General features: G+C 48.5%; 1 protein-coding gene across 8 annotated transcripts; it reads right to left on the reverse strand.

The window, feature by feature from the left end:
* Window positions 1–328: 328 nt before the first annotated feature.
* Window positions 329–21,144, reverse strand: PCYT1A (phosphate cytidylyltransferase 1, choline, alpha). Of its 8 annotated transcripts, none has more exons than XR_004841590.1 (9): window positions 15,062–15,202; window positions 12,163–12,262; window positions 9,962–10,078; window positions 7,802–7,953; window positions 6,898–6,976; window positions 6,143–6,285; window positions 4,910–5,098; window positions 4,017–4,327; window positions 329–3,103 (listed from the first exon to the last, which is right to left on the reverse strand). XR_004841590.1 is itself a non-coding variant. In XM_035891241.1 (9 exons), exons 2-9 carry the CDS (start codon window positions 15,176–15,178, stop codon window positions 4,121–4,123), a joined length of 1,104 nt encoding a protein of 367 aa, XP_035747134.1. In that variant the 5' UTR covers window positions 15,179–15,202; window positions 20,053–21,144; the 3' UTR covers window positions 329–4,120. The 8 variants fall into 8 exon arrangements, 4 of the variants coding, with proteins under 4 accessions (XP_035747134.1, XP_035747133.1, XP_035747137.1 ...); XR_004841589.1 differs by having other exon boundaries at window positions 329–3,707; XR_004841588.1 differs by having other exon boundaries at window positions 3,230–4,327.
* Window positions 21,145–22,264: the final 1,120 nt, after the last annotated feature.

The raw sequence follows: 22,264 nt of genomic DNA on the forward strand, positions 1-22,264 counted from the left end.
GGCCCCCCCCCCCCCAGCCAGCCTGGGGCCAGGCAAAGGGAGGAGGACCTTCATAACACAGGCAATTAGTTAATGCTGCCTTAACCAGCCTTGCCCGGGATCTGCTCTACACCTACAACAGAGGTGGGGACAGACATCAGGAGGGATGATGACTTGCAGAAATCACTGGGTAATCTTTTGACCCCCCATCTTCTCACTCAAACCACTGCTAAGATGGCAGGTGAGGAGATCATGACAGGAGCTGGCTGTGCTAGGGCAGCAGAAGGGATCTGGCACACACAGAGTAAAATGACTTTGCATTTATTTGGCTAAACATAAAAGCCAAAACCCCAACTCCAGAACAAGCCAGTAAGACACACGGTGTACACACGGGCCTGTACAGAGAAACCAGCACAGCAAACGCTGTCCGGGAAGAGCCAGCTCGAAGCAGCCACTTCTGTGGGGCTGGAGGTGATGGCAGGACTGGGAGATGGGCAGCAGATGCCAGATCATCAGCACTGAGACCAGAGCCTGCTGCTGGGCACCACTGAAGCTTCCCCTGATCTGCACCCTGGTGCCCTCCCACCGTAATACCTGCAGCCAGTGCCACATGTTGGGGAAGCAGAGTCATAAAGCCACAGCTCCCAACTTCTGTTTATTTAATTGATTCATTCTGGGGAAAAAGCAAGTTTTCTGTTCCATGAAGAGAGGGGGAAAAAGTGACTCAGAACTTTTTAAAGGTGGCTGTGTTCAAAGCAAAATGGCTCAGCCAGAAGATGGGCTGGCAATTCATTCTGAGACTCCTGGCCACAGTACAGGGCCATTACCAACACGCCTTCCTAGCACCCGCAGAAGCGCTGGGACCCAGAAAACACGTTTTGCCAAGAAGCAACACCCAGGAAAGGAACAAAATATGGGACTCATCTCTCATCAGAGAATCAGCCTCAGCTCCTTACCTGCAGCAGGTAGGAAGCCCACACCTTTACACCAGGGAGCCCTTGGCAGCAAGAAGCCCACCCTGAGGGCAGGGGGCAAGATGCAGGCTCAGTCCCACCAAAGTCACTGCTACTGCCAGGCATATTCGCTGCTCCAGCACCTGCCTCTGCTTACAAGAACTGGACTGCACAATAAGGTCCCAACCCTCTATAAAATGCACAAAATCATGTCAGTGTAGGTGTGTGCTGTCATTTCCTCAAGAGATTAAAGACCTTCTCCTACAGCTCTAAGCAACATGCTGTGAAGTGCCACACTCTTCAGGTCTTGCTTCCACCAGCTTCCTTGGCACTTTCCAGCGTTGCCCTGCTGCTGCTGTTTTTGCCATCAGCAAACCCTCTCCCGGGGCTGGCTGCTGGTGCCAGCAGCCTCATGCCCCAGGTCTAGAGAGGCACTGATGTAGGGCTGCCTCGCAGAAGCCGACGCCTCTGGATTTAGCACCATCAAACTCCGCATATTCTCCAATTCATGCCAGTAAAGTTTCATTTTTCCATTCAGCCTCTTACTTCATGCTTAATTCAAGCATCTCTCTTCCGGATGCTTCTTTTGAAGAGTGTGGGATGGGCTAGGGGTGACAGCCCTCAAACAGCAGCACTGGGTGTATCTGTGGGTAACAAGATATTCCTGGAGAACTCGGCTCACATGTTTTGCCCAAAGATCAAGCTCTGTCCTACTCCTGATAGGACAGGGCAATGCTGGAGATGAGGCTGGTCCAGCAATCCAGAAGGAAACAAAGGAAAAAAAGAAAAAAAGACTAGTCTGGGGTTTGAGTGTCCAATTTAATTTAAGTGCAAGGAAGAAGCAGGGATTACTGGTTACAAGAAACAGCTCTGTTATTCCAAGCTATGTGTAAAACCATGGCTGGCTTCTTACCAAGCACCCCAGGTTTTGCAGAGAGACCAAGAAATACATTAAGGTCTCTGCAGAACAAACCACCATCCAAAACACCACTGTTATCCAAATTTACAGAATACTGTTGCATAACTCGTTTTTAAAGCAGTAGTAAGGCTCTAGAGCAGCCTGGCCTTTGTGATCCGGCTTGGGAAAGCAATGCAACGCCCATAGTGAGGGAAGAGTGAGGTAGGGAAGGTGGGGAAGACGAGGGAAGAGAGAATGTGGGCGATATGAAGTAAGTGCTCTACCACTGATAAACCAGGGGATTAACAACTGGCTTGTACCAAGTGACAATTTTTGCTCCTTGCAACTTAAAAGTCCACAGCAGCCAGCCACGCTGCCAGAGCCGTGCATGTCCCTGCTGGGAGAGGTGCAAGTGGCAGATGAGGAATCCCCAAAAGACCCTTTCCCATACTGGCTCTGGCCTCAACAGAAGCACAGAGTCTCTGTCAAGGCCTTTGGGCAGCGTGACAAAGGATCAGCGACATAAAAGCTGGGAAAAGCGGCAGCCTGCTCCTACCTCAGGGCCACTGCGTCCCCTGGAAGCATCGCACCGTGCAGAGCCACTTGACGATCTGCCTCCTTGCACCTGCCGCTCCCCGAGCCCTGCATCCCACTCTGAAGACCTCCCTGCAGCACTGCTGACCAGGCTCCAAGCCGTCCTCTGCTCCCAGCATGGCAGGAAGATGCAGGCAACTCAGCCCAGCAGCTCCACCCAGAGACAATGCATATCACAGGCAAACCTGAACAGAAAAGCAAGTGGGAGCTTCACAGCTACGTGACAGACAGTCCGGTCCCTCCAGTGCTGGCTGCCGGGACAGGGTGCTCTGTGCGCAGGCATGCGGCACGGGGAGGGCAACCGCCCGCGGGGAGCCATAGGCCACGAAGCTCAGTGTTTATTACAGACATGACAGCAGGCACGACTTGGACCATGGTTTCAAACGAGCAGATTACACGTTTAAAATCTTAAAAAGCTGCAGCACTCTCTGATGCTCTTTCTGGCCTGCCTCAAGGAACGGAGTAAGCGGGCAGAGATTTGTGCATTTATTGCACAAGCCAGGTAACTGTCACACGGAACCGGGACCCTTCACTGGGGTAAAACGTGCCCTTCATCTGTCCAGCTGCACACACCAACACGGACAGCAAACTGGCTGTACGAATTCATGTTTTGTGTCCTTACAGCAGCGACTTCACGGCACCAGTGTAAAGGACTGCTCCAGCCCTTAGAGCACAGCAACTGAAACACAGACAAACACGCACAGAGCACAGTGTTGAGGGGCCATTTGGACAGACAGTAAAACTTATTACACACCAGAGACTGGGACAAGAACTTCTCAAAAGAGTACACACATTCATTTCCTACCTGGGCTCTCACACACCCAAGGAAACGCACAGACAGCAAGTGCCCCGAAGCAAAGATTCATTCTCTTCTCTCCGACAGCAACTGGGGGCTGAATTTTAGCTCAAGGTTTATCAGTCTTGTTAAGATTAGCTGGGAAGGCCTTTCCCCTGCAGCCCCCATACAATGTGGAGCTGCAAATGCTGCACGCTTATGGTGTGTGCGACCCTATGGCACTGCGAGTTCTTCCAGGGTGCAACTCCTGCGTGCTAAGCTGGTGGCCCCCTTCCCAGCACATCCTCACTGCGACACGCTGGGAAGCTCAGCTAAGAGGTGCACGAGCACTACAGGGCCTGCTGGATAGATTCCTATCGTCTCCAGCGCAGCAGAGATGTCTCTATTTCCTAGAAGCCTCTTTACACCACCGCTGCCTGTGTGCTCTCGCGGTCACGCTGCTTGAGGAACCAAGGGGTCTTTCATTTGGCAGCAGCATGGATACTGCCTGGGGGTGGGGGGAGTAAGAGAGAGGAGCTGAAGGAAAGAAGAGACAGATGGGTCTTCCCACTCTCCCTCTTGCCCGGAGGTTTAACAAGGGAAAAGAAACCAAAACAAAAGCCACGCTTGAGTGCTATTCTTTGCGCTTCAAAAGGGTATTTTCTTAAAATATAAAAACCATCTTCCCCCTGGAAACCACTAGAACGTAAACAATAAAAAGGGGATTTGGGGAGGAAAAGGGAGAGGAGGTTTGAATGTGCTTCCAGGCAGCAGCCCTTGCTAAGAGCAACGGGTGCCTTCAAGGCCCTGTGCTCACCGTCAGCCCTATTCCTATGGCTCTCTTGCTCATTTAGAGTTCCCCAGTGGGTCTGAACTTAGGATTCGGCGATTAGCGGTTCGCAGCAAATCCCAGCTGGTAGCTTAATCCTCTTCATCCTCACTGATGTCATAGGTGACTGTAGACTCATTCCTGGAGCGGTTGGCCGGTGAGGAAGGAGGAGTCTTGGTTGAAAAGGGCCAGCGGAAGGAGGGAGACGGGGAGCGGTCGTGTGTGGGGCTACTGCTGGGACTCTGCTTTGGGCTGATGGCCTGCAGCATCCGGCCCTTGCCCTCCTTCAGCATGTGTTTCTAGCGATGGAAGCAGGAAGACAGTTAGCATGGCTCAAACAGCGATGGAAATGGACACTACTTACAGCTTGTGCAGCATTGTTCTTGTGCTCCTTCAGTGCCTTGTGCAATGTAAGAGCAGAAAAAGCCCAAGCATCACTCTAGGCTTTGGAAACTGCATACACTGTAATCATCACCCATTTTCAAGCACTTCTAACATGAAGTGCCTGTGATATTTACCTGGCAGCACAGGCGAGCCTGGCAAAACCAAGCAGCTTCAGACTCATCCCCGGCCAGTGACAGAGTGACTGCCAATCTCTCGGCTGCTCAGTGGCCTGCAGGATACAAGCTGGACTTTCCAGGCCGGCTTGCGGGACATGGGGACTTTTCATGCTACAACCATAACCGGTGCTATCCAGTTGGCAAGGGTGAGGGCTGCCTGCAAACAGGCTGCCCAAGCCTGGGACAGCTTGTCTGGAGACCAACAGTGCATCGAGCACTGCAACAAACCGTAAACTTTTGCTTTGCAGAGTGTGGGCTCCAGAAGCCCTACAATGACTGCCAAGCTCTCCAAAATCCCCTTTTCCCAGAGCGGCTCCTTACCAATGCACCTTCTGGGCCAAACATCTCCAGGAAATTGCCGATGAACTCCCGGGACTTCTCTTCCCACTTCTGAATGAGATCAATACTCTTCTCTTCCACTTTCTGGACAAATTCCTTTGACTTCTCCTCTACATCCTTCACCCTCTTTTTCACCTTATCCACGCGCTCCTGGAGGTGATACTTCTTCTCCTGTACAGTAAGTGGTGGATCAGAATACAGCTCACCAGATCTGAGTGGTGACCACCTCTGCTCTGTGTTACTACGCTGAACTGCTGCTTAAGACTCAGCATCTCCATTAGCCTTGTGACACTTCTCCCTCACTTCAGTGACATTTCTTCCCTAGACTAAATGGCAGACACAGCAGGGCTGCTTTGTGGCAGGCACTGGCACAATACACAGAGCAAGACTAAACCCAAAGATAAGCACTATCTAAAAGGAGTGCATGGAAGAGGGAAATATTTATACAATATACAGATTAGATTTGAGTGACCTGCTGTAAGTCTCTTTGCATATCACGATAGCACAAGTTCTTTTGGTTGGGCATTTTTAAACACAAGGCAGAGTTACAGGCCAAAGAGAGGCCAAGCAGCTGTTACCTCTCCTGTTTAATTTTTTTATTCTATTGTATTTAAAAAAATAGGCATGACTGATAAAAAGTTTACTACTTTACTTTCAACATCAGAAGTGCCTTCTGCCATGTATTCTGCTTGTGGGCTAGAGCTGCTCAGCACAGGATCAGAGCATGTCCTTCTCTCCTACCCAAGCACTGCTGCTCCTGCACCTCCAGTGCAGTACAGTGAGAACAGGGTCAGATTTTATCCTAACAAATGACTCTACCTTAAGAAGGTGGCTGAGGGAAGAGGAGAGAAATGAGACACAGCAGCTGCTGCCAAGAACAACCCACACTTCGCTCAATTCAAGAAAACACACATTTTGCCACACACCCTGTCTCCAGCTCTTTCAACAGGTAAAACGTCACCAAGCCATTTCTGACAATGGAGCAGTATTAGCAAAACCCCAGTTCCTCTGGGTGCATCCCAGAGGCAGTTTCAAGGGCAGTAGTCGTCTAATTTCTACTCCAAGGACACTGGTTTGGTCCAACTGCTTAGCTCTGCAGACTGGCCTTTTACTGGCATACGGCAGTTCTGTGCTACCACTAGACAAGACTCTATACCTCAACACTCTGCAAGATCCTGCTTCACACAGCTTGCGGTGAGACAGACTTCAACTCACGTTTATGAAGCTGACGTTGAGCTCTTTAGCTGTGTAGCCCCGCTGCAGGTTCCGCCTGGCATAAACATCATAGTCCCGCACGATCCGGGTGATGATATCTGATGTTGAGATCCCTTCAGTCCTCTGAGTTGGTGCAAACATGCCTAAAGTTGGGGAACAGGACCCAGAACAGCTGTAGCAAGACACATGGCAAAAAGCTGCTTCCACCTCTATTAGGAAACCGTCCCTCCTGTCAAGAGCTCATTTCCTAACTGTCCTCACACCATCACGTCTTTGTCCTTGAATATATAGTACGAGAGTTCTCCTTTCTGGGACTACAAAGAAGTCCTAAGTAAGACCAAAGCATGTAAAAACACCACACCTTCTAATGAAGAGACCTTCACTTGCTCTGTTGGCTGGGTTTGGATAGATTTAAATAAGCTGCGCTCCGACAGCTAGAGGAGCCACTAAGTTAATGACATTCTTCATTTGTGAGAATCTGTAAGCCAAACCGTAGTATTTTTTCAAAAGGTGGCTGTTAATTTAATCACAGCAACTAGACTGGAAGTGGGAATTAATGCTGGGCAATGCTTGGCCTGGGACATGGAACAGTCCTAGCCTTATGAAGTAGAGCCCAAAGCTGGGTTTCTTCCTGCCCTCAGCCTCCTGGGCAGACCTATGCCAGTTCCCCAGGCATAATCCTGCCATGCAGGGGCACAGGAGAAACTACAGGAGACCTTTGACAGGAAGCCCTGGAGAATCTGACCCAGACCCACCTGCTTCTTTTATGTGCTTATAAACATCGTCGCTGCCAGCAGAAGAATAGGGGATGTCATCGTGTGCAACAAAGTCGATCTGAAAATTAAGAAAGCACGCGAGTCAACATTTTATATTGAACATGCAGGTCTCCCGCTTTCTGTCAAAGGATGGTAACTTTTTGCTCAACACCTCCACACAGGGGTGTGACAGAGAACAGCAAGGCACTTTCCTCTCTTAAGAAGCAACACAAAGCAGTCCCAAGTTCTCACCGGCAACTGCATATCAATTGTAAGCACACACCAGAGAGGAAAGTCTGGGACTAAGGCCACAGCTGTTCTAAGCTCCACAGAGAAATGGCTTGTTAATGGCAACAAGGGTAAACTAAGTAAGCTTCCCTGGAGACTCCCTCACCTCCCAAAGCAGTTCAACAGATGTTAGAGACTCCTTTCACTTTATCTTACTGACTGATAAAAGACTCTCAAGACAGCTTGCCTGGTCTCCTGCTGCAGGGGAACTGATGTAGATCTAAGCTGCTCCTGCTGTAAGCAGGGAGTTGGACCAGATGCGCTCCAGAAATCCCTTCCAACCCATGCTATTCTCTCCCTACCGTGTTTCACACCAATCTGTAACCAGCATCAGCTTCTCCTGGAACAGCGAGAACCCTCTCAGGCTTTTTCACCATGTCACAATCTCTACCTTATTTTAACATTATCTGCCAGCTCAGCAAATGCTTCTCGTTTCCCAAGAAACCCACTCAATTCCTATAACCCTGTTCATTCTATACTGAAGGAGTTGCAACAGAAACTGGTTGCTCAGGCAGAGGTCACCCCCATGAACGAATTCTTGCTGTAAACAGCAAGCACAAACAGAGGCTAATCAAAATTCGGAACGGATCAGAACAGATCAGATGTCACAAATTACCCTGTGCTCTGCCAGGAACTCGGGGGTGAGCGTCCACGGTGCATTTCTCACCACTTCGTCCACATAGCGACAGTGCTGCACGGCGTCATACCGCTCATTTTCATTCATTACCGTGAAGCCCTTGAAGTTATGGGTTAGCTCATCACTGCAGACTGAAGAAACAGGCACAGAGAAGAGTGAGCCTGAGGTACTTACCCCCGTGCTTTACAGCAGAGGACCCTGCACACCTCCCTGCTAAACCAGGCCATGCCAGCTGCTGATGGAAGCTGGTGCTGGCACTTTCAAACCCGGCTTTTCCAGCTACAAAGCACCAGGAACAAGGAGCGGTGCAGGGCACTAAACTCCTCAGCAATTCTAGGCAGGCTCTTTGGAGGATTTCTGCCCATGCACTCCAAGCCCTCAAGGTCTCTAGAGCCTATAATGCTTACCAAGAAGCCCAGCCAATACAGAAGACAACTCGCCTGTATGAAATGGCACCTGGGGCGCTCTCAGGCAGAAACCTGCTTATTAACCTATGAATGTCTCAGGCCTGGAAACCGAAGCCCATAAAAAACCCCATTCCCTAAGCTCCTTATTTCATAAAATGCCATACCACAGTCTAGTTCTTGGAAAGTTGTATTAAAACAGAGAGCGAGATCACAGCAAATCAAGTTAGCTTAATTATTATGTTCTATGAGAAAGTAAATGAACAACTCTTCATAATCTGCAATGTTAAGACATCGAGAAGGAGGGAGTTTTATTTGGTTATCAGGCTCAAAAGTAAACAAGGCATTACCAGTCTCACTGGTATTGCACGTGTTTATGTTCTAGACAAACAGATGATAAAGAGTGGGTGAGACTGCTCCCAGCTTGGAGCTTACGTTCACTTGGGCTGTGGCCTCTTGTCTCAGTTCCCGGTGCAAGGGGGAATTGCTCATTGCCCTTCACCTCCTCACCACGCTCCCAGAAGCAGAGCGCATGGCTATACACCTCGTTACATTAACGTGTTAATAGTCTGACCTGCAGTTATTTTCCTGCTTCATGTACAACATTGATGTATATGGCGATGCCTTTCTGCCTGCAAGATTTCTAAGCTCACAGTGTTTTTGTAGGTTGGAGCAACTCTTTCAGCTCTCCTCCCTCCCTTCCCCTTTCCAGACACTACTGTAGCACACACAAAAAATGCAGAAGTACCACTGTAAAAACGCCCTCAGCATCGAGTGAAACTGTGATAAGGAAACAAACCACACAAAGATGTTATGATCGTTCTAGCGCAGGATCAGAGTTTAATTTTGCCTCAGAAAGCTAATGGTCGTTGAGAAAACTAGTTAAATGTATTCTCAGCTCTGATATTTTAACATCATTATGCAGCTTGACCAGAGGTCACCTCCTGACAGACAACATGCACAGCCTGATGTGTCTTTAAGGTGGGTGAAGGTACGGGCACAGGCACTGCCTGGACAGAGGCCAGTGCATTACCGCAGCCAGAAGAAAAGGTTTCTTTTTTCCCCGGTTATATTCTTGAAGGAGGCCTGGCTGAAGCACCTCTGCTAGATCCCCTCAGGCAGTCAGCAGGATATTCCTGGCATCATCTAAAGACTTTGGAACCTAACAGACAAAATGGGGAACTTTTAATTGGAGAAATGGGGCCTCACTGATGTCCATGTGGCCAGGCACCATGCCCATGAAACCACTGTTATCTCCACGCTCCTAGTGGGACCTGTTTGGGATTAACCATAAGCAATCCCGGGCAGAGAGCTGGAGTGGGGGAGTGACTTGCAAGGCCAACAGGTGACACAAAGCTCAACCAGCCACGGAGGATCTATGTGTCATTCTTTAACTGTCTCATTCAAGAGCCAGATGCTCAACTGCCCCTAATATATTTTGATACTCAGATGTGCAACTCACCAGTATCTGTCAAAAAACAGAAGGGTCAAATTAAAACAGCCTGATCAGAAATCTTTTCCTTAAGCACTCGTTTGGTACAGGATATCTTTCTGCAGGCGCATTAATTCTTAATATATTGCAGTAAGACTCCAAGAACATTTGGGATAACTGGCTGCAGTGAGAGCCACTGAGGCCATAAAGACAAAAACCCTGCTATGCCATCTGTATGCACAACCACAGGCAGACGTAAACCGTACTCTTACGACAGCCAAAGTCAACAAGGTCACTCCTTACCTCCGACAATGAGGTATGTGTTTGGGAAGAGGTTCTTCGCTTGCATCAAGGCCCGGGCATGCCCAGAGTGAAACAAATCAAATATTCCATCAGCATAAACTCTGACAGGGCGATCCACTGTGCCAAAGAGACAGAGAGACATTTGTGAAGATGTCTTCCTGGAAAAGCAGCTGCTGCTTGTGCCTGCATTTGTGGACCTCCTGAAACTCATGTGGGCATTGCAGAAAACTGGCAGAATGCAGAGCCATAGCCAGGAAAGATTTGTGAAGAGAAATGGCTGGCGCTCTGCCTTCCCACGTGGGAATGAATGCAGCCAAGGACAGAGCTGAAATACAACCATGTTCAAAGACAGATTCAAAATCTAACAACATATCCACCAAAACAAGGTGAAGAGAGACCCAGGGAAAAGCAAACCCTGGACATCTCCCTCCTACAGCAATCCAAATGCAGCATTAACTTTTTGCACAGCAGTGAGCTACCAGAAGGAAACTGGCCAAAATGTTTCATAGGTGCCCGATTTCTCCCCGCCAGCCAGGATGGCATCTCAGGACTTTTTCAGCATCCTCTGTAGCCCACTGCCACAGCTACGTGTCTGGATGAGGGACCAGACTGTTCTGATTCCCCACCAGCAGCATCATCGGCTCCCCCAGTCTTATGAAGTATATGGCTGTATCCAAAAACCCAGCTGGAGAAGCAGATACAATTCTGCGGAACCGCTGGCACCACCAGCTAAATCCATAGATAAGTAAGGAGGAACAAAACTTACTCAGGCCACCTCTGCCAGGGGAAATTGTAGCTCTTCCATTTGAGGTCAGGACAGAGGTGAAGTGATATAGCCTAGCACTGCCACGTAATAGCAGGAGGCTCCCTGACTTCTGGTCTCCTAGGACCACACAGGACTCCAGCCCTCTTGCTGCTGGTAACAGAAAGCCAGGTGTTCTTAGCAATCTGGCCCAGTTCAGGCTCAGAGGAGTTGTGTGAGCAGAGGCACACCAAAGCTGCAGCGAGGCAGGGGCAGAGAGAGGACCTACGAGGAGAGCTGAAACCCCATGGGTCTGGGCAGAGGAGTCCATCTGAGGACAGGCTCTTACAATCACTTTTCAGCAAATCCAGCTCAGTCTGAAGATGCCACGAGGCTCTGGAGAGCCAAGGATCTGGAGATCCGAGACTGCAAAAGCTTTCTGTATGCCAGAAGAGGGCTGGTCCTGGCAGGCCTTTCTTAAAGTACAGTCATGGTCTGGAAATTGGCTGGGACATCCTTCCCTTTTCCTCCGTACCTGCTGCAGCTACAGTTCCTGAGCACAGGCATGAACAGCAACAAGAAAACACGCAGTGTGTTTTAGTCTTAGCAGTCAGGAGAGCCATCACTGTTGAAATCAGAGACCTTTGTGCAGGCTCTGGAGAGTTTCAGCTGGGAAATTAATATGGACTGTGAAAAGCATTGGATTTCCAGAAGCTCTCACATGAAACCACTGCTGGGTCTCAATCTGAGCTGGCTCATCTCTCAGCAGCAGTCAGGTAGGTAGAAGTGCGGCATTTTTATTGTTTTGGTTTCCATAACAGAGAGGCCAAGTCAGACAGCACTGTCTGCACACTCTGTTTGGCAAGAGAGGGCAGGCATCCTTCAGGAGTCAGCCCTGCCTCTGCCTCCCTGTTGGACTCGCAAAGAGAACAGTACTTTTCCCAGCCTGGTTTAGAGAATAAAAGCATATGTTCTTGTTGTTGTGGGGCTGGCCTGCTGTGTCTAATGTGACTTTAATTCAAATGCAGGCTAGACTGGGACATTCTGGACAAAGACGTATGTTGGTTTTACTTGCCCATTTCAAGTTTCAGAAGAGATGACTTTTAAAGTGCTTAACTTTAAGCTGCCTCGGACAAAATAGTGCAGAAAAATGTTCAACTCTGATACTACTCTATAGCTGTCAGTGGCACAGGAAGAGCTAAAACACAAATACCTATTTGCTTCAAATAGTCTTACTGGTGAAGGTACAGCTGCTCACATACAAAGGCTCTAATTTAATTTGCAATGGCAGGCTCAGTTTCACATGGGAAGTTATCTAATCACCAGAGCACTAAGTCATTGGCTGCAAACCCGGCCCATACACAAGGTGGGTTCAGTCTCAGGGGTATCAAAATCACACGCGTCCCTCCCCAACCCAGCATTTATACAACCCTTCCAGTCTGGGTTTTTTTTTACTTACATGGGGTCCCTCTCATTGCTTCTTCATATGTTACTCTGATGTAGGGCTTGCTGTAGTCGATTTCCACTTCATCTGAAAACGGAGCCGGTTCCCTCAGTCCCTAAACCACCAGAGAAGGTTGGCTGTGAGATTGCCCAGGTGAGTGCACTACGCAGCGGCAGCACCGCCACTGCAGTGTCCTAGTCACCGAGTGACTCCCGGTGCCTCTGCATGATTCAAACACACGTACTGAAAGACTAATTAGCGTAAAACCTCAGAACATCCCTGCAGGGTGATTAGCCTGAGTTTAGAGAGAAAGAGAGAAAAGTCAAGTTAAGAAGGTGGTAGTCATACTGGACCCAAGAAAACCAGAGGCTGAGATCTGCAGCTGGTAAAGACAGACTTCTGACAAACGGCAGTTCAGAGCAGCACAAGCTAAGCTTCACCAAACCTCACTGCCGCAGCTCCAGCTACGCCCACCCAGGCAAGACCATCACTTTGCTGTGCCTGAGTGCTTGTGCTGTGATGTACAAATTGTAACAGCTCCTCAATTTGAGTACCTGAACAGGCAGAAGAGCAATACCATCAGCAGCACAAATTCATAGGAAACGTGTGTATTGTCAGCCATTTCTGAGCCATGCACAGCAAGAGGCTGACCTTGATCTCTAGCAGAGTATCTCCAACTGCCACAGGAAAACCCCTCTGATCTGCTAGCTTGACCACAGCAGTACGTTTAAGCAGCAGCTGAAGTCCAGGTATCGTTTCTGGTCTCCTCTGAAAGGAAACAACATCGGCCCTTCCCATAACAGAACAAACAGTTCAATTTCCTTCTAGCTGGAAGGCGAGGGGCAGCAACGGATGTCTCTTTCCTCAGCCAGAAAACTAGGAAACAAGCTTGCAGGTCATTACAGTAATGCCTTCAAGCTGCAAAAACCTAATCAGCAGTTTCCTCTCTGGCTTCCTGTGCCACTGCAGCATCCTGCCCCGGTGCCCAGCACCACTGCAACCAGAAAGACCGCTGCTAATGTCATTCCTTATTAGAGTGCTCAAAGTGAAGAGCACAGGAAAGCAACCGCTGACCACCACAGTTGAGCACACGGATACTGCTGAAAATCTCCTCTAACTTACTGAGCCTCTAGTACCCGCGTTTCACACACCACCTCCTCTACCAGGATCCTTACTGTGCGGTGAGGCCTGCACTTCTCTCCTTTCATCACTGCCATTACACTTGGGACCTGTGAATAAAACCAGATCCTATGCAGTTTTGTTGGCACATACCTGATACAAAGCCAGGAATAAATGCACTAAAACACTTATCAAAATTATCAGGGGATCACAGAGAAGTGCCCTCAAAAGTTCCTACCACAGTCATCAGTGCCTACAAAGGGTCAGGACTCAACCCGATGTGCACAAGACGACAGGATTACGCGTCGGCAGGCTTGCTACCACCATCTGCTGCGGAGCCCTGCTGCTCTAGGGGAACACTCTGCCAGCCAGCTGTTTAGCTGGGAGCAGCAAAAGCTTTAAGGTAATGTCACAGTTAGGCAACGCTATTACTCTTGCTACAATAAACAAACCTTTCATGAAAGGAATTAAAAAGAAATCTTTCATCAGGAGGTCTGCATTAGCCCTGCGGCTAAAAAATAGCCAGGAAGTTTAGAAAGTGGCTAGATATTACTTGCCTTGTGCTGTTCACAGACAGATGCTGTATTTCTAACACAGGACAGACACCAACTTGAAGAGCAAGAGATTCCCATGGAATAACCTGTGCACTTCTCTTTCCTTACTGAAATATGTGGGGTCTTTAAGAGGGACAGAGTGAGTTTTGACAACAGTTAAGTATTTAAGGCTCTATGGGATAAATCATGCAACGCCTCAAGCCTCCGTTCCAAACGCTTGTCTCTCCAGTTCTCACTGCTGGTGCTGCTCTCACCTCGTTACCATCTGCCAAATGCCCTGGGACAAGACTGAAGTACTGCTGAAGAGCAAAAATGTTCTTATCAAAGAGGAAAGCTGCAACACGTCACCGTATTTTGCCAAGGACTATGACCCCAACACAACGTGGCAGGGATGGCAGCTGGCTTTTGACAGAGATAAGGAAAGAGCAACTAGAGCACATGTGATATGCAGGACAGCTCCAGGAGGAGGGCAGAGAAGAGCTGTAAAAAGCCCATCATTGCAATGTTGCGGCAAGGACAAGTTAAAGTCAACTCTTTACACTGGCATTAGCCGGCACAGACCCCCTTTAGAAGAGACGACACTGGCTTTAGTTTGTTAAAGCCATCCCAAGGTTGATCTAGAAGGAGAAATCTTTCTTTTTTTGTTTGTTTGTTTGTTTTTTATGAACACTTCTGGAGTATCAGGAACACAAACGCAGTCTCCTGCCAGACCAAAAGAACCAAACAAACAGTCACCTTCCCCGTGTTCCAGAGCACGGCTTCAGTAGATTGCTTCTGCAGGTGCTTACAGACTTCAGGCCCTCCTGCAGTTCCCCTGACTGGAACAGGACTGCCTTCTGCAAGGTGCATGAGTTGTTACAGGCTTGTCTGGAGTGTTTTTCCCTCCCACTGGGTTACTTAAGAAAACCCGCCTGTGAGAAGTGAATGCTTATTTCTCCATGGATATCTATATGCATGCCTGTTCGGGTTCAGCTTAACTACAAACAAGCTGGACACTACAAAATCAGCTTAGTGACGCTTGCCTCAGACCTAATTTAAGCCCACGTTGTAAGTATGTTATTAGTATGAACAAAGGAAAACTTTAAACTGGCTTTGCAAGAAGGATAGCTACTGTCATTTGCTCATTGCCCCCCTCCTTGTTTTTTGTGTCCACAGAAAAACCATCTCATTTATCTTTCTGCTGTTATGGCCCCATGTCCTAATCTCACAAGCTCCTAAAGCTCCTATCTCTGCTTACTTACAAATGAGCGTCGGGACATTTTTGGAGGGATTCCATCCAGCTCTGTTGCCCCATTGGGGCCAGATCCATCTTTTCTTCTCTTCCTGGAATTCAGTCTGGAGGAGGTCGGCGGCTCCATCTTGCCAAGCACGTCCAATAAGAACTGGAACAAAATGAAGGAGAGGGGAAAAAATAAAATTTAAAAAAAAAAAAAAAAAAAAAAAAAAAGATATTTCTCAACTGCAGAATCAGTCAGCGGCAGGCACAGTGTACAGAAGGTCAGCACAAAGACACAGCCACCTAACAAGGGGCTTAGCCAGTTGTATGTGGCATCAGCTGCCAAGGCTTGACAAACAGTGCCTGGTGGGAATACTGAATCATTTAATGCAACTCAGAGCTGTTCTGCAGAGAGAAGCGTGCGGCAGTCAGCTGGCTGGAGAGAAACTCACACAAGAGTTGCAATGCAAGTTATAAATCATTACTACAAGGCTAATTATGTATTTTAGCATCTGAAAAGCAACCTAAGGATTAAGGTATGCCCAGTCCGCATTCAGACCTCCCCCGGCTCTCATTTTGATGAATGCAAACCCTCTTCTACCCTTCTGTGTGCTCCACCACCACCCCATCACCCCAAGACAGGGGGTGGGTGTGCTGCATCCCTGTACAATCCTGAAGAGAGGAAGAAGCAGGTTTAAGCAGAAGGACAAGGGTGAGGGAAGGGGTGCAACGCATGGTCATAACTTAAATAACTAGCTGGCTTGCCATTTGCTCTGTTGTTTGTGTAAGACCAAGCTGCAGCTCCCCAGCAGGGACAGCTCACCTTGGGATGGCTGCCACCGTGCTCCCCTCTCATCCCGTCCCCACTGCAGTGGTGACTCAGCCGAAGGTGAAGCAGCTGCTGACACCACATTCGGGCACACTTACTTCTGGCACTTTAAGTACCAGGTTCTAATTAGTGGTGGTTCAGCTAAACTGTTTCTGTGATGAACAGACAGACGACCAGTTTGGGACAGAACTCATGACAGCTATCTGTAAGTAAGCTAGCCTTGCTTTTGAGCTGGAGTCATTGTACCTTCCCAGAAGGACCCTGGAGCATGTGGAAGCCCAGCACTTCACACAGCTGAAGCAAAGCTAGGGATTTATAGAAAGGCACGGTGGCAAACATTCTCTATTCAGCTGCTGCAGGAGTTAGAAACGGGTGCTAGATTTGTGAAGTTTATAACTAAAGAGCGGCATTATCTCTCTTGCTCACCTGAAGTGTGCAGCTCTCCAGTGCAGCAAATGGCACTTCTGACCTGCCGTTCCCGAGAGCAGCATGACCCCTCCGCCCAGGAACGATGCTTACGTGCATGCCTCAACACCCTAATAAGAGCCGTATGGAATTTAAAATGTCTCCCCACCCACATATGCAGTGGGTGTGCTGGAACACGTTAGGTGGGGCAAGCGCGAGGTATGAGAAAGGGCAGATGTCCCTCTGAACGCCACCCCTCTCCCTGGCAGAGAGCCTCTGCCAAGCATTCCTACTCTGGCCGAGCTGGGTCTGCCCTCAGTAAGGGCTGCTGGGCAAAGCTCTGCTGTTCAGCAGCCAAGAGGCGGTGGGCTATGGGAGAGCTGTTAAGAAGCAGATTTAGTGATCGGACTCACTCAAGCACAAATGACTCCAAGTCCAGGAATGTTCCAAAGCAAGGAGTTAAACGCAGTTTAATAACACGTGAACATACCGCTCTCCCCACCTAGCATCAACAAGATGACACCCTGTGAACAGCATTAGGGCCAAACACAGCTGGACTGGTTTTGGGCTACACGCCCCTAAGTATCCTGCGCTGCTCTGCTAGACCTAACACAATGCACTAAGAACAGGAGAAGAGAATCTTGGGTGAGTGGGGAGCCAAAAAAATATTGGGGAGAAGACAGAAGTGATGGTGAAGAGCAGTCACAAGGACATTTCAGGACTGCATGAGGCATCCAGCACTTATTCCATAATGCCTACAAGTCAGGTTTGCTGAGTTTCCCCCATTCTGATGATTAATTTTACTGTTTCCTAACAACAGACAAACATACAGGAGTGTGCAAAAGCAGTCTCAGGCAAAAAGAGTTTGCAACCCTGAGCTCCAAGTCTTCAAACACTTAAGCAAACGTTTAACTTTCAGGCAAGATCTGTGCTATAAATGCACCAGCTTCCAGAGTGCCTCTGTGAAAAGACAGGGTATGACACAAGTAATTCTTCAGTTTTGCAAGGTGCCACCTTGAAAGCACACTCTGTATCGGTTATTTACTTCACAACCATGGTCCTATCAGAAACCATCCCGTTCACAAAAAGCAGCAGACCTCTGCCTCTGATTCATGCAACCCCAGCGTCCATGGAAACAGTGGTGGAAAACAGCAGCAGATTTTCTTGTTACTTGGTCAAAATAATTTCACTGTTTCAAGTCACCTGTTGGTCTCTGACCACGCGCTTTCCTTCCCTTCGGAGACAATTAAAAAGTCTGTTAATATCCTGGAATGCAGTCATTCTGAACCACTGCCCAGCAAAATAGTAAAAAGCACCGGCAGAGGCTTTGGTACTGAGGTACAGACATGCACAAACAGGTATAGCTCTTCCCATGTTAGCTTGGCCCATCAGAGGAATCAGGCTTCTGTGCACACAAGGATGCTCTCCGCTGAGTTATCACCAGCATCTGGGCCAGCCGAAGAACTGCAGGCTACAGCACAGGGCAACACCGTGCTTTATGCTGATGTCCAGCAGCACTGTCCAAGTCCAGGAGAAATCTCCAACAGCTTCTTCCAACCCCTCCCACGCCCAACTATCCATTTTCCCCCACCCTAACTCACTTTTCCACTTCTCAGGGTATGCGTAGTCAAACGATGGCAAACAATAGCTTGAGTGAATGGATTTGCTTTGCATTAAATAAGCAGCAGTGGTCAGACAGCATCAGCTGCCCAGTAGCTCTATCTGACATGCCCAGGGAGAAACCTGCTTTGAGAACAGAACAAACATGCTCTATCTGCTCCGACATTATAGGCTATATGTTGCTGAAGGAGCCTCTGCAGTGTCTGGAGAGCTGAGCTGGGCACCTCATGAGTGATGCAGCTCTGCTAATTACTCAGATTAATGCAGAAATTAAAAAATAATCTTACCACTTCTCAAAGCTTTAAAACTTCTGTCCTGTGGCTACTGTGTTTGCGGGAAGCCTCCTAGCACCAAGCTCATCTTCATTAAAAACTGGGAACAATAACAAACTATACCTGACTGCGATAAAGCTACTAATCTTAGATTGTTTCATTTTGACCCAAATGACAAAAATAGCATCCCAAACAATTACTTACTAACAATGGGATCCAGCATCTGTAGCTGAGCTTAACACATGAGGACACAGCTTTGCTTTCCTAAATGCGTAAAACACTGATTGTTCTAAAATTAATTACATTTGCAGCAGATGGGGAAGGGGAAAGCTCATTCTGAAAAACTCCAAGATAAAAACCAGGCATAATCAGAAGAAAGAGCCCTGCTGTAAAATATCAACACTGTTCTATTTTGTTTAAGGTGTCACCCTCCTGTATTACCGAGTCTGTGCTGAACATGCAAAACTGCTCGCTAGGAGCAAAGTTAAGAAGTGCCCCATTTGGGAAAACCATGGGCACATGAGTCTTGACAACGCTTTACAAAACACTTGGGGCTTTGCTTCTGAAACTTACTTCTTCGGTGCAGATTCTGTATCCAAGAAGTGCCTTGCACCACCTGCCAGCTAGCTCACCTCGAGAGAGCGTTGTACGGGCTCTGTGAGGAGCAGCCGACTGCCAGGTGGGAGAAGAGTTGCTCTCCCCATCAGGGAATCGCTCCTCTCAGTCTCCAAGTGCAGATATTGAACGAAGGAGGGGAAGTGGTCAAAGGGAGAAATAGGAATTTTCTTTAAACTGTGGCAATAACAGCCTTCAGAAATCATCCAGCACTTTGCTAAGAGTGATACTACAAAGACCAAGTCATTTCCCACTGACAGCAGATGCTTCTGGGAGGGAAGGAGGACAAGCATTGATTACCACCACGAAAAAAAAAAATAGGCAGGGAAGGAATTTAAGACTTCTCCCTTAATCTGAGTTAACTACACCATCATCCAAGCTGGAATTTAACCACAACACCAAAGTTAACACCTCTGGCAGATGGAGGTGGTCAGAATAGGCATGGTAAATCTTCTTGCTTATCCAAAGCCTTATCTCACCATCTGCATACTCGTGGACAGTACTGATGTTTTGTGTAGCCTTGGTGGTGTCAGAGAACTGCCTGCCTCACACTACACCAGAGAAGCAGATGAGAGATCTCTGCACCCTAAGCCCACTGACAGCACGAGGACCTGACCCATCTGCATTCCTTGTGTTCTGATGTACCAAGGAATTTCTTAAAGAACATTACCTGCAAATCTACATGCACTAGCAGGATTTCTTCTGCCACTTCCACTGCTTTTCACTTGCAGATTTACGCAAATAAATCCTGCTACTTAAACTGGAAGCCTGTGCAAAACAAGAGCTTACTGCAACAACTCAGTAAATGCTCCAGCCCAAAGCTGCTGTGTTTCCCACCAGGGATCTGAGTCAGTTTGAGACTGGCACACTGGAGCAGCCAGGGCCCCCCTCTGACACCCACAGCTCTCAGGCTCCCCTATCGTCCCTCTGAACTTAGAAGGCGTTGGCACAGTCAGATGTGACTGTCATGTGCTGCTTTGCCTACAAGATCATTCCACTTTACAGGAGCAAGCTATTTCTCTTCTGCTGACTCATCTGCAGGCAAATACTACTAAACTTTGCACTCTGCCAGCTGTCTGCAGAGAAGAATTGCCTTGACACATGGACAGCATGTAGAGCCTCAGGGAAAAGGAAGAAGTCCTGTCATTTCCGATAATTCCCCTACCAGGCTGTAAAGTACCCAATCAACCCTACTTTCCTGGGCCAAGGGGAGAAGAGAATCCTTTTCCCCCTGTTCTCCCCCACCTCCAACCCCCAGTTTATGATTAAACTTACCGGTGAGTATCCCCGTAGAGATCTGTTGTGGACAGAAAGACTCCGAAGACATTAATGACAGAAGACTCATCACAATGAGAAACTGATGAAAGCCTGTTTACAAGATGGGGGTTAACCTGCATATGATTACTGGGAGAGATCAGGATCTCTCTTCAATCTGTGCTTAAAAATCTTGCCCAATCTCCAAGGCAACTTCATTCCCAGCCCAGGCTTGCGAGGCCCAGATTCGCCCCAGTCTCCCGACTGAGAGCATCTGCTTAAAAACTGGGTGCTAATGGCTGCAACCCGGGCTGTTCACCTCCAGAGAAGATGGTGACTCTCCCCAACACGGCTGCTCTTCCCACAGTCAGCAGCTGCTCTCTCTAGGCGGGCTAAGCCCCTCAAGCCCCTTACAAAGGTGACTGCAGGATCTGGCAGGCTCAGTCCTGTCTACACTGAAAATATAGGCTGCTTCAGCTGCTCCGGTTGAGCAAAAGCAGCTATCCTGCAGTGTATGAATAGCCACATGAACATATAAAAGGGATTCCAGTTCAGCCAGTGCCACACACTGGTCCAAGAGCATCCAGACCCAGACCTTTGCTATACTGGCTAAAAAAAACCCCAAGCCTTGCACCCCTACCGCTACAGGCAGGCTGGTAACATTTGCTCAACCCATCCTGCAATCACTGAAAAGATGCTGCTTTTCACCAACAAAGCCCCAAACGACTCAAGATAATTCTCTCTAACACCACCACAACCAAAACCAGTGATCACCTAAGCAGCGCTGCTATTGAAATACACGCAAAAAAGGAGAAACTGCTGGCAAGACCTTCTCCATGAATTCACGGCCCTTCCGGGTACACCATAACCCCAAGACACTGAGCGTCCTGGCATGCGACGAAGTCTCTGCTGCGGTCCGTGAAGCATCAAGAGTAGGGTTTGTGCAGAACATCAGAGAAGATTTGAAGCCTGCCCAAGGACAATGAAGTACAAGGCAGGGTGGTCATTCTGTCCTAACTTTTGTGTTGAGCTGCATTGCGTTTTGTTTTTAGGGCTTAACAACAGAGCCTCTTGTGACTTCAGGAGGCAACCTTCTTTAGTAGGTTTACGCATCAATACTAAGTCCTTGCTCCAACCGTTATTGTTTGTGGCTCATTCTACAGTAATTTCAAGACAATTACAATCCAGAATTTGGACCAAGAAACTTCTAAGTAATGACTTTTACTAATTCTGCATATACAGAAATTTCTTTACGAAACAAAGCACGGGTCTTTGTCATCTGAATTTCAAAAGCAAATACGGTGGCTGTCCTGTGGATGGAAACCCACCAGTACCTGCTTCTGACCATGAGTCCGTGAAGCATCAAGAGTAGGGTTTGTGCAGAACATCAGAGAAGATTTGAAGCCTGCCCAAGGACAATGAAGTACAAGGCAGGGTGGTCATTCTGTCCTAACTTTTGTGTTGAGCTGCATTGCGTTTTGTTTTTAGGGCTTAACAACAGAGCCTCTTGTGACTTCAGGAGGCAACCTTCTTTAGTAGGTTTACGCATCAATACTAAGTCCTTGCTCCAACAGTTATTGTTTGTGGCTCATTCTACAGTAATTTCAAGACAATTACAATCCAGAATTTGGACCAAGAAACTTCTAAGTAATGACTTTTACTAATTCTGCATATACAGAAATTTCTTTACGAAACAAAGCACGGGTCTTTGTCATCTGAATTTCAAAAGCAAATACGGTGGCTGTCCTGTGGATGGAAACCCACCAGTACCTGCTTCTGACCATGTTGGTCTTCACCAGCCACAGGCTGGGGGACATGGTGCTGCGATGGCACAGGGTGGGGACAGAGGAGGGAAGGCCACCTGCAACGTCCTGCACCTCCCTCCGCAGCGAGTGAGGGCTACTGAGGAGCATCACAGCTCTCAGAATTCCTGCAGACTTTACCTCTAATTGTAAAACCATTAATCAGCGTGGCCAGGGCTTTGGTGGACATGAGAAGCGGGTTAGGGAGGATGCGCGCCTGCACGGCAGCTAGGTCACACCTCCCCCCTCCGCAGTCAGGGCCACCTCCTCGTTGTTCTGCTCCTCTCTCCCCAGGCCCTGGCTGCATCCCCAGGTCGGGGATCTCCCCCAAAGCCCCCATGCTCCAAGCCCTGGGGGTGCGCTCCAAACCTTTCCCAAAGCATCTGCTGCTGCCTCCTCTCAGCCCGCCCCCGCCCCGCCGTCTCCGAGCG

The sequence above is a fragment of the Egretta garzetta genome, unplaced genomic scaffold (genome assembly GCF_000687185.1).
Source record: "Egretta garzetta isolate BGI_Z169 unplaced genomic scaffold, ASM68718v1 scaffold333, whole genome shotgun sequence".
In the NCBI taxonomy this organism is placed as follows: Eukaryota; Metazoa; Chordata; class Aves; order Pelecaniformes; family Ardeidae; genus Egretta; species Egretta garzetta.